Genomic DNA, 12,642 nt, shown 5'->3' with positions numbered 1-12,642 from the left:
GGTGGCGCAGTGGTAAAAAAACTGCCGCCCTGTAACCAGAAGGTTACAAGTTCGATCCTGACCAGGGTCTCAAGGTTGACTCAGCCTTCCATCCTTCCGAGGTCGGTAAAATGAGTACCCAGAATGCTGGGGGCAATATGCTAAATCATTGTAAACCGCTTAGAGAGCTCCGGCTATAAAGCGGTATATAAATGTAAGTGCTATTGCTATTGCTTGCTATTGCTATATTTGTATGTAGATTCGGTCCCCAGCATCAGAATGAGGTAGGAATAAAAAACACCTTCCCCTTCCAGGGCTTAGCAAACGGTCAAGTTCCCCAGTTCCGACCTTGTTTTTAACTCACAGATTTTCAGAACATGGGAGTGTGGGCAGCTCCTGAGCTTGGTTTCTTACCCATTCTGATCGTGTAAACTGCCCTACCATCAAGTGACATGAGCAAGCACCCAAAGAAGGCCAGCTACTTAATCAGAGGTCCATATTTTAACTCAGGTCATTCTTTTTATCTTAGTGAGGGATTAAGAGCTCATTCACACAATCAACTATGTTTTACTCAGGTTTGGGAGCTGTGTGTGCGCCTAATTTTTGGTTGTGAGGAAACAAGGTAGGAGGAAAACTTGGGTAGAAGTGATTGTGTGGAACCAAGGTAGGAGGAAACGTTACCCAGGTTTTCGTCCTAACTTACTTCTACACAATCACTTCTACCCAGGTTTTCCTCTTACCTTGTTTCCACACAACTGGAAACTGGGAGCACATACAGCTCCCAAACCCAGGTAGAACACAGTTTCTGACTATGTGGATGACTTCAGTAGCTAGGTAGGACAGTCACTACCCAGGGGTTCTTAGAGACTCATGTGCCTTGCAGGATGGCAGAAGAGAAGCCCAAGCCAGGGAGTTCATGCCAGCAGCTCTGGAAGAGACCACCAAAAACCCAAGCAAGCTCAGCTGTGCCCTATCTTTCTAAAGGCTAGTTAGAGGCCTGTGTCTTGGATTAGGGGACAAAAGAGAAGGAGTTCAGGACAGGAAGCTCATGCCATCAGCTCCCGAAGAGACCACCAATGGCTTGAATCACTTTTCTGCTTTCTTGTTTTGTCCTTGGTAATTCTTTGGTTTCTTTCAACCAAACTGTAAACCACCTTGAACGTCTTGGCAGAAGAGCAGTAAGTAAGTGGATATAAATGCAATCCATCAATGAATGAATAAATAAATACATACATACACAATACTTTACTAGCATGGAATCATTTTCTCATCAACATGCATCCAAATAAATGTCCATCTTAAGCAGGTATCCATGACAAATGAGGTCATTCGGTGGTATTTACTTAGAAGTACTTGATGTGGCTTTAATGTTATCAAATCAAGACTGCAGATAAGACTGCAGCTTGTGCATGACACAGTGATAAATGTTTGGATGAATGCAAGGTTAACTTGAGCAAAGTTGTGTATTTTATGAGCAGATTTGGTAATTCCGCCACTCCCCCAGCAGTATTTCACTGGAGGGCAGTCAGCTTCTACCAATGAGTGCCTCTGCATGGTGGAAGAGGCCCAACACTCTGATGGAGGACATCACTAGGGGGGCAGGATTTATTCTAAGCCTTAAAAAAAAAACCTACTACTGCATACAAGTAGCTGACACAGCCTGCCGACCCCAACATCCACAAGCATAATCTCACTCCAGAATTTTAATAAAATAAGGGAAAATAAAAATGAAAGAGACAGAGAAGAAGGAAGGAAGGAAGGAAGGAAGGAAGGAAGGAAGGAAGGAAGGAAGGAAGGAAGGAAGGGCTGGTTCAGATGTCACATGGAATAATAATAATAATTATTATTATTAGCCCCACAACCACGCCACACAACCACGCCCAACAACTACGCCAAGGTAGTATCCCACTCTTTCTCCAAGGAGCCCAGAGTGGTGTACTACATACTTAAGTTTCTCTTTCACAATAACCCTGTGAAGTAGGTTGGGCTGAGAGAGAAGTGACTGGCCCAGAGTCACCCAGCAAATATCATGGCTGAATGGGGATTTGAAATTGGGTCTCCCCGGTCCTAACCACTATACCACGCTGGCTCTCTATATGGCGCCATATGCTGTAAACTGCCTAGAGACTTCGGTAGTGGGCGGTATACAAATTTTTAAAATAAGATGAATGAATGAATGAATGAATGAATGAATGAATGAATGAATCTTGTTAGAGCTAGGCTTTGGGCAATGTCCCTAAGGCTCAGGAACGCATGCACCTCATTTCCATGTCCACATGAGTGTCTACTCAAAGTCTGAAGTTATTTGAAGCAAGTAGGTTAGAATAAGGCAGGATTTGTGGGTTCGGACAATATGACCAATCTAATCTTATTTTAACTTAAACCAATTTAAAATCCTTGCACAAGTGTATACAGGAAGTAGCCATTTTTGTGCAGGGATGGGAGGAGAAAGCATGTGTTCCAGAGGCTCAAATGACGCTCTGCAGAACCTGGTGCTGCATGACATCTGAACTATCTGAAAGAAAGAAAGAAAGAAAGAAAGAAAGAAAGAAAGAAAGAAAGAAAGAAAGAAAGAAAGAACTGAAGTTGCTTTGCAGAGAGTGAGAGAGAAAGGGAAGGCTCTAATAAACTTGACTAACAAGCAGAAAGTTGCCAGTTCAAATTCCCACTGGTATGTTTCCCAGACTATGGGAAACACCTGTATCGGGCAGCAGTGATAGAGGAATATGCTGAAAGGCATCATTGCATACTGTGCGGGAGATGGCAATGGTAAACCCCTCCTATATTCTACCAAAAGAAAACCACATGGCTCTGGGGGCACCAGGAGTCAAAATTGACTTGACAGGACACTTTAAAAGGTTATAAAGACTGAACAGGAACAGTATTAATCAGTCTTGGGTAACTTGTTTTTGGACTACAATTCCCATCATACCAGCCACAATGGCGGAAGGCCAAGGATTATGTAAGTTGTTGTTATTGTTATTGTTATTGTTATTATTTTAATAATAATAATAATAATAATAATAATAATAATAATAATAATAATAATAATTCTATTTCTATACCACCATTCCAAAATGGTTCAGGGTGGTTTACACAGAGAAATAATAAATAAATAAGATGGATCCCTGTCCCCAAAGGGCTCACATTCTAAAAAAAACACAAGATGGACACCAGCAACTGTCACTGGATGTACTGTGCTGGGGGTGGATAGGGTCACTTACTCTCCCCCTGCTAAATAAAGGGAATCACCACAGTAAAAGGTACCTCTTTGCCCAGTTAGCAAAGTTGTAGTCCAAAAACAAGAAGTTACCCAAGACTTGCATAAGCAGCGGCAGAACTGGCTGAAGGGATGGGTGGAGAACGGTTGAAGGGATGGAGACAAAATGAAGATGGGCCAGGGAGCCAGATCGGTTGCGGTAGGAGGGATGGGACAGGGAGAACTAGGGGCACAGATGCTCTGTGCTGGGTCAGCTAGTTTCATCTATTTCTTTAAAAGAACTGAAGTTCCTTATTGAACACATATGCCCAACTGAACAAAACCTGGTTCCCATTGCACAAAGTGTGTCCGGCTACACAACAGAATACGACCTGCTAGATGGTGGTGGGTGTTATTTAGCAGTGTTTAGACACATGGTTACTGAGTGGACAGGGGTGCCCAGGGTGGGTTGCTGGTTTCATGGCTTCCTCCCCTATGAAGTGGCGGAAGATGGTAGATCTCTAGCAAACTGCTGCTTGAGTTGTTGCCACCTCTTGCTTTTTTATATTTCATAGTAACTACATCAATGCTATGAGCACATGGCAGACACCATCTTTTGAAGCAAAGGGGTTTGTCCCTTTGGCTTGCTTACTTAGGACAGATGTCTATTCAACTTTAAACAATAGACATTCAGGATGTCGGCACTGTGAGATGACTATAGGTGGTGTTTGTGTGGCATAAATGCATGTGGTCTCCAGCACAGGGAAGGAATCTAATACCTCATTGAACTACATCCCTGACAATGAGTTCAATCAAAAACTGTGCTCTACCCAGGTTTGGGAGCTGTGTGTGCTCCCAATTTTCAGTTATGTAGAAGCAAGATAGGAGGAAAACCTGGGCACCTTTTCCTCCCACCTTGCTTCCACACAATTAAATCTACCCAGATTTTCCTCTTAGCTTGCTTCCACACAATTGGGAATACACACAGCAACCAAACCCAGGTAGAACACAGTGTTTGATTGTGTGAATTACCTCAATATGTAGAACATGTGTAGAACAAAAATTTAGATAGCAACAAAAGCTGTAACAAGCATTCAAAAATCTACCTTGAGCTTTTCATTTGTGGAAGAATTGCACCGTGTGTAGTTGGACCAAGTTCGATTGCTTTCAGGATGCCGGAACCAAGTTCCCATCTCATCACAGTATTTTGTGGCCACTTCTGTGAATTTAAAGGAGACAATGCATTTAAAAAACTCAAGTCCATATATTAAACCCCATTATTTTTGCACATCAAATTAATTTTGGGTATCTTTAAATCTCTTTGATCCCAGATCACTGCATACCTGTCTTCACTCAGCTGCAAAAAAATAGCAAATCATTATAATGAATATATCATAATCTCTTCTGTAATGTGATAGATGAGGATCAACAGTTTCTTCTTTTACACTTTTTCTGAGCCTCTAGGATCGAGAGGATATATCTTCAACCAATCCAGATATTAAGATCAGGTGGTCAATCCTACCTTTAGTGGCTCATTGGAAAATGATGCCCGGGGCAAGGATCGGAGAATGGGCCTTGCTAGCCCTGCCTCAACTGCTGCCTTGTGGTGACAGCTGAAGCATGCTGTCATCATTACCCCCTTTCCTTCCTCTTTTATTATCAAGTCCTTCCCCGCTCCTTTGGGAACTCAGCAGCCCTACCAGCCCTGCCCCCTGGGCCATCCCTCCTCTCTCATCTATTCCTGCTGGGACACCCATCACCACTGACTGTCTGGCTTCAAAGCCAGTAGCGTTGGCTTCCCCTGCTCAGGGTCCACCCATTCTGTCCATTGGGGCTGGCAAGGTGAGGTCAGCAGAGAAAGGAGGGGAAACTGGGTGCTGTGCCTGGGGTTAGATGAGTGTGAGTGTGTGTATGTGTGTGGCAGGAGGGGGAGGAGCTCTGTTTTGCTGCTTTCCACCCAGCATAATCTTTTTTCTTTACCAAAGGTGTTGAGGATTAGGGATGTGCCTAATTGTTCATGCAAGTGTGGGCAGGGTAGGGAGTGGTTCCCTTAAGGAGCAGGTAAGCAGGTCCTACCTGTTCCGCTGCTGCCTGGCCACTTTTCTGGGGGGTGTGCGCCTGCCATGTGTGTGCCGACGCTGTGCGCAGCCTGCAGGGAACAGTGCCACACCTGTGTGCGGCTTCTGCTTGAGCGAGCACCGTGTCCGGAAAAGCATGCACTGCGGCAGTGCAGCAAGCAAGGACTTGCTTACCTGCTCCTCAAAGGAATTGCTCCCCTCCCTGTCCCGCTGAACCGGTTCAGTGGCAGGTGCCCGAGCTGGTTTGGCACTTCCTAGAGGAGGCGCCAAAATGGCTCATGCACATCCCTTCTGAGGATAAGCCAAAAGCTCATTTTCTTGCTTGCTCGTCCATCACTGCTGTGTAAAGATGAAGCCAGAGATGTGCCATGGAGACAATGAGAACATGAGTTGAGTGAGCTTTCTGCTTAGCATTGACATGTCCCCCTTTCCATCAGGAAAGGTAGAGTCACTTCAAAGCAGGGGACGGAGGGAAAGAAGCACCTTCTCTAACATCCCACTTAGCCCTTGAGAACAGCTTCCAGGTTAGTACAGACAACCCTGAGCCAAACAGACCAATGGTTTGACTCGGTATAAGGCAGCTTCATATGTTCGACTGGGAAGCAATTGCCAATGTTTACTGCATTGGCCTGAGTAATGCCAGCACTGCCTTGAAATGATCTTGGGAACACCCTCCAGCCTGCTTCTATGAATTGCTGCTCAGAAGACTTGGCTTTAGTTAAATATCCACCTCCAAAATATCACTAGTTCTTTCTGAATCCAATTAGGCTGTGGGCTATAATTGCAACTCAAGGCATGTATTTGTGTAACAGAAAATGAGAGAGGGTGGGTGGGAAAATACAGGGGGAAATCTCACAGCTACAATCTATTGAGGGCAGAAACAATCTATTGAAGTAATTAGGAGTTGTTTCTGAATAAAGGAATCTAGGATAACATAATTTTGAAAAATCAGTAGCTTAATAACCATAGTAACAAGCATTGCATTGAATTCTAAAGTAGATAGAGTCTATTTTAAAAAGCTTGGAATTTGGTTTCCTGAGAAATCACAATGTGCAATTGGCATTTAACACATTAAATGCACATAAAGTATGCATACTGAGTGTTAAGCCATTCCAGTGTGATTCTCCCATGTTACTTATTAAAATACAATCCAAAATACTAACATATTTCCCAAATATAAATTGATCTGCGGTCCTTACTCTACTGTTAGCATGTTGAGTTAGGACAGTGGTTCATGACCCTTTTAAACAAGTGTACCTCTTCTGATGCAAACCTTCAGCTCAAGTACCTCATAGAGATGTTGTGGTTATGAGACACACCACTCTAGTTACTGACTTACATCCAAACTAAGTTATTCATGAGTAATCCCACTGAAATACACTTTTTGAAGTTACTACCATTTGAAGTAAACTTGTCCCATTAGTTTCAGTAAGACTATTTATGAGCAGCACGGGGGGCGGGCCTCCGAGTACCCCCTGGGAACCCTTCACGTACTCCTAGGGGCTCTAGTACCCCATGTAGGGAATCCCTGTGTTAGGTCATAGCCCAGAAGTCTGGCTGGCCGGAGTTCTTAAAAAGCACATATGGGACTTTTTGTCTACTGTATAACATGAACATCTTTTAATAAAGAATTTCAAAGTTCTTTTTAGGTTGATCACCTAATCAGCCTAATCCGATTAAGTTCCTTTTAGGCTGATTATTTAGCCTAATCTGAAGGCTGATTAGGTATTTGAGGTCAGGGAGAAATTTGGACTGCAGAGCAGATTTACTTGAGATCCAGAGATAATTTTGCCTTTTCCACAATGCACAGCTCACTAGCCTTAATCAGCTATTTCCACTATTTATTCATTTAAAATATTTATACCCTGCCTTTCCATCGATTAGTATCCACAAGGTGGCTTCACAATATGAAACGATACAATGAAAAACCAAGACTTTGACCAAAAGGTGTGCTTCTGTTATTGGAAAGCATTAGTGGGAAAGTGCTGTGTGAGAACAGTGACCCTAAATCTGGAGAATTTCTTCCATTTGCACCAGTTGTTAAGGCTCATGGCCCACTTAAGTGTGCTGCTACAGATTGCCTCTTCCTTAATTCACTCACACAACCTGCCATATACTGCAGCTGCACTGGGGGAAGGTTTGTAGTAGTGCTTGCATAAGGATTTGCTGAAAAGCACGAAGTCATTTTCTCTTTCCACTCATGGTTCTTTTGATCAAAGCTCAAATAAACCAGCTGCAGTATGAAAACAGCACTCAGATGTCCTGTGATGAGTAAGGTAAAGGTAAAGTGTGCCATCAAGTTGATTTCGACTCCTGGCACCCACAGAGCCCTGTGGTTTTCTTTGGTAGAATACAGGAGGGGTTTGCCATTGCCTCCTCCCACACAGTATGAGATGATGCCTTTCAGCATCTTCCTATAACACTCCTGCCTGATACAGTACCAGCGGGGATTCGAACCGGCAACCTTCAGCTTGTTAGTCAAGCATTTCCCTGCTGCACCACTTAAGGTGTCCTGTGACTAGTACTAAGCCACTATTTCAGTCATTCCAGTACTTCTGGCCTGTTTTGCTTGGTGGCTTTTCACTTTGTGCACTAGAAATAGATAGATACTTACCTGAAAAGAAAGCGACTCTGAATTTAAGACAATGAGGCTGTTCTCTCGCGCAGGCAAAAATGGGCTAGGGGAGCCCAACCCGGTTTTGCCTGCGCGTGTGAACTGCCAGGTGACTCCTGGCAGTGGCGCAGCGGCAAACCCACAAGGGAGCTCCAGCTGTTAGCCCAGGTTAATAAAATAATAAACTTTATTTGTTAGCCACCTCATAACAAATTGTTCTCTGGATGGCTCACTGAGGATTAAAACATACAATAAATACACATAACACATTAAATCATAACAGACAAAAAAGGTGAAAAGAAAATACAATACAAACTCGTTTTAAAATTAGTTAAAAATCAGATCAAATCTAAAAATCAGAATTCGGGTGAACAAAAAGGTCTCTACCTGGCATCTAAAAGAGCAAAGTTATGAAGCCAGGTGAAACTCACTGGGGAGGCTATTCCATAAACTAGGTGCAACCACTGAAAAGGCCCTTTCCCTCGTAGGCACCTGCCTCACCTCGTTTGGTGGGGGCACCCAGAAAAAGGACCTCCGAAGATCTGAAGGTCTGGGTTGGGACATATGGGGCAAGGTGCTCTCTCAGGTAACCCGGTCCCAAGCCATTTAGGGCTTTTAAGGTTAAAACCAGCACTTTGAATTGGGCCCGGAAATGGACTGGGAGCCAGTGCAGCTGACGAAGCACTGGTGTAATATGATCAAAAAGTCCAGTCCCAGCTGCAGTTTCCGGACCATTTTCAAAGGCAGCCCCATGTACAACACATTGCAGTAATCTATGTGAGAGGTTACCAGAGCATGAGTAATCAGAATCTCTTTATTTTGGCCGTTGACCAGAATACAGTGACATCAAACAATGTCATTACGAGGTTTACACACAATATAGCAAAACTTGGCCACAGTAGTAGTGATCGTTACATTAAAACTGGACAGCAAATAGTCAAGATAAAAATCATCTGTGTGGCCAGGAAAATTCTTCAGTAAAGGGGAAATAAAATTCAATTGAATATCTTTGTAAAGGTCACAATATAAAATTACTTTGGTGGTGGTTTTGATAGCACCTGAGCCACAAGGGCATAAGCAAGACAAATATGGAATCCCATTGAACTTCCCCTCTAAGACTGCAGCGGGGAGTGCGTTGACACGAGTGAGAGTTATTGCTCGCCTAAATTTTGCAATTACTATGTTATTTAAATAATCAGGAATTTAAAAGCTGATTACCTATATGCAAGCTTCTCAGTACCCTGGCTGCTTCCTCTTGTAGTTCAGTGTCAAGGATATGCTGTTTAATGGCCCTCCTAGCTAGGTCAATCCCCAACCTAACGAGTTCTTCCTGAGGGAGACCATAATATGGAGTTTAGTTTTTATCATCACCTTCCACTTCGAATTAAAACTATCGATCAATACTAAGGGGGGCCAGACCCACTTGGGAGGAGTTCAATCTTAACCAAAAAATGAGAATGCTCTGCCAGTAACATGTTTCCAATCTGATGACTCCTCCCTCCCATCTAAGGACGGTGTTTGGAACTCAACAAGGCACCTGAAAAATTGCTCTAAGAAATTTCATTTGTACAACTTCCAGCGGGGAAAAATTTCCAAATGGACCCAGTTGGGCTCCATATAAAAACTGCGGATAAACTTTTGCTACGAAGAGTTTAATAGCAGCAGAGATAAAGAGAGCACCCCTTGTGAAGTGAAAAGATTTAATTGAATTTGCCGACTGTTGGGCATTCTGGGTTATGAAATGTAGATAGGCTCTTTGTCTGCCTGCTGAATGGAAAACAATGCCAAGATATTTGAAAGTTTTAACTTGCTCGATCTTTTGTCCATTCATATGCCACGTGTGAGGCTGAGGGCGTTTGGCAAAAACCAGGACCTTTGTTTTCTGATAATTTACTTCTATGTCCTTGTCTGCACAGTAGGAACTTAATAAGGTGAGTGCCTGCCTCAGCCCAATAGGGGTCTGAGCAACAGAACCATGTCATCTGCGTACAATAAAATCAGGAGATGTCTATTCGCCAATTTTGGTGGATGTGTAGAGGGGTCATTTAAGTGCAAAACTACGGAATTGATGTAGAAGTTGAACAATACTGGGGCCAAAATACCTCCCTGTCTCACACCCCTATAAATTGGAATATCAGCAGACAGATGACCTCTCGCATTACATCAAACTCTCAGGTGGGTGTTTTCATGGAGCTTGTAAATTAGTACCAAAAAGCGCTTATCAATGGATAAGTCTTTCAATTTTAGCCATAGTCTATCCCTAAATATAAGGTCAAAAGCTGGTTTCAAATCTATAAAAGCAGTGTATAGGGCAGACCTAGTGCTGTGAGTTTATTTCTCAGCTAAATGGTGTAGTATAAAAGCTTGCTCCATTGGAGAGCGCCCCTCACAGAAGCCTACCTGCTCGGGGGCCAAAATGTTATTCGAGTCAAGTCAGTCAACAAGTTTTGCCGGAAGATGTTTTGCATATAATTTGCTGATTATATTCAGAAGACTAATCGGCCGAAAGTTGGCTGGCTCGTCTCTTTTCCACTTTTTATAGACTGGAATGATAATAGCAATACCAATCATGGGAGACTTTTGCAGTATTATCTATAAAAGTAAAAAGGGAGGCTAAAACAGGGGCCCACCAATCTAAATTGGAGTGTAATGCTTCGAGAGTGATAAAACCACTCCAAGGGGCCTTGCCCGTTTAGTCTGCAGGGGAGGTAAGCTTTTCAAGGCTTCCTCCTCTCGCCCCTTCAAGCCCTACTCACGGATCGTGAGAAAGGGCTCAATGCCTTAAAAGATAAATACAGGTTATACCTGCATTTACCAAAAACAAAGAGGATTCTGAATTCAAGACAACCCCACTATATTTAACAGGAAAGACCTGGGTGGAAATCAGATTCAGGTAAATACGGTAGATAGACAGGCAAGCAAAGGAATATGAAGCAGAGGTGGGCTTACTTCATTCTTACTTCATTCATTCTGAATCCAGGCGCGCAGCTAGGGGAGAGGGGGCCTGTGTTCACCCCTCTCTCTGGAGGCCCCTAGGAGTGAGGGAGATAATGAAGAAGATAGGGAGTGGTGGAGTTGGGGGGGGGCCCTCAGGAGCTCAGGTTCTTTGAACCCATCCACTCAATTATAGCTACACCCCTGTCTGAATCAGAACAAGGTGCTTATTGTTCAGCATTTCTTTGCAAGTATCCCAGCAGCAAATAGGCACTGGATGGTCTACTGGGGTTGGTAGACCATAGCCTACCCTTTGCCCACTGCTGATGTGAAGTACATAATGCATACTATAAGCATTTGAGAGCATGCCCTTTCCCATATGATATGCACCTATGAGGGACTAGCCACAATGAGTTTTTAGAAAGCAAACAAAGGCCTTTCTGTTCCAAAATGCTCAAAGGGGTAACATATGCTGTTTCTGTCCTTTACATATTCAATTTGGTGAGGGCTAGTTTCAAGGTTTTAAATTGCTTCTTAATGTTTTAATCTCTGTAAATTGGTTGCGTTAGTGTTATAATGTGTCTTACCGCCATGGGTTGCAGAAGAGTGGTTGAATTAATGAATGAGTGAGTGAGTGAGTGAGTGAATGAATAAGCAGAGTGCTTATTTACTCTTTAGTCAGTTAATGTGTGTTTGGGAAGTACATTAATTTATATGGGGTCCTTAAAAATTTTTTTCCTTCCAGTTTCTAATTTTGTTTATCCAGTAGATGCCATAGATTTCAATGGGGACTATGGCTGAATTGTGTTGTAGAACCACACATTCATATGTAGGACCACATATCCAACATTCATTTTGTCATCCAAGTACATGTGTCTTTTCAGAATTACTTAGTCAAGTTAAGTAATCTTCTTGGATGCTCTAAAAAATTAATTCCATTTATTTCTTAAGCATGTTCCTGACAGTAACCTCTAGTTTAACAAAAGAAGCAAAGGGGAACATATTGGTAAGCCAATGATGAGGAAACGTGTTTTCTTTCTATGACCAGGAACACACTTTATATAGAAACACTTGGAATATGCACACTCTATGCAGTCCAAAGGAAAAGTCTTTTGGAAGAGCTAAATTTCAGAATAACAGCTCTGGGGATCTGATGTCGAAATGTAGTACGTGCATGGGCAATAGAAGAAAAGAAAACAACATAATATCTTAGGCACCCATCAATTTAACTTGCAGATAATCGTAGACTGCTTTCCTACTATCTTCTCCACAGCATCTGTTGCCAGATGCTATCTCAAGCTGGAAAGCATCTGAGGTCTTAAATAGAGATGAGAGATGACTAAGCTATAGAACACAATGTACCCAAAATTTACCTAATGTCCTCCCATTGATACCCACGAGATCATAGCATTAACAACATTCATGTCTCTGCTACAGTGGTTGGAGAGGAATACTGCTTCAGCAAGAAAGTTCCTAGGACTCCAGGGTGGAAATTGTTGGTCTAGTACTTATGAGGTCTAATCAGTACATCTCTTGTCCCAAGACACTATACAGAGGGCCTGACTCATTGGCAAAGAGCAAGGATAATTAATCAGAGGAAATTTTCTTTGACAACCCTTTGCTCTGTAGAGCTATAGTAAGGTAGCTTATGGAATTTGAACTACCTCAGTATGGAAGATTTGTCTCAATACACTGTGAAGAAAGAAGGGGGAGGCTGCTTAAATTGTTTATTTCACTGTTAGGGTTTTTTCTTTATGGGAAACCAGGATGGCTGTAGGCCTAGGCAACAGAAGGCCTGGGGTCATGTCAGCCTTTATCTATTTTTATTTTATTTTTAT

General features: G+C 42.8%; 1 protein-coding gene across 6 annotated transcripts in view; it reads right to left on the bottom strand.

The window, feature by feature from the left end:
* The window catches only part of CALCR (calcitonin receptor), a 360,448-nt gene that overhangs the window by 92,775 nt on the left and 255,031 nt on the right, over nucleotides 1-12,642 (bottom strand). For all 6 annotated transcript variants that reach the window (XR_008310066.1, XM_053263181.1, XM_053263180.1 and 3 more), the window contains one exon: nucleotides 4,285-4,397. Coding sequence is in view for 5 of the 6 variants with exons in the window: in XM_053263181.1 (XP_053119156.1) it covers nucleotides 4,285-4,397 (113 nt within the window). In the remaining variant the exon portion in view is untranslated. The remainder of the gene's footprint in view (nucleotides 1-4,284; nucleotides 4,398-12,642) is intronic.

This window comes from Hemicordylus capensis, chromosome 6, assembly GCF_027244095.1.
Source record: "Hemicordylus capensis ecotype Gifberg chromosome 6, rHemCap1.1.pri, whole genome shotgun sequence".
NCBI classification, from domain to species: domain Eukaryota; kingdom Metazoa; phylum Chordata; class Lepidosauria; order Squamata; family Cordylidae; genus Hemicordylus; species Hemicordylus capensis.
This window is presented reverse-complemented; position numbering and strand designations above follow the sequence as displayed.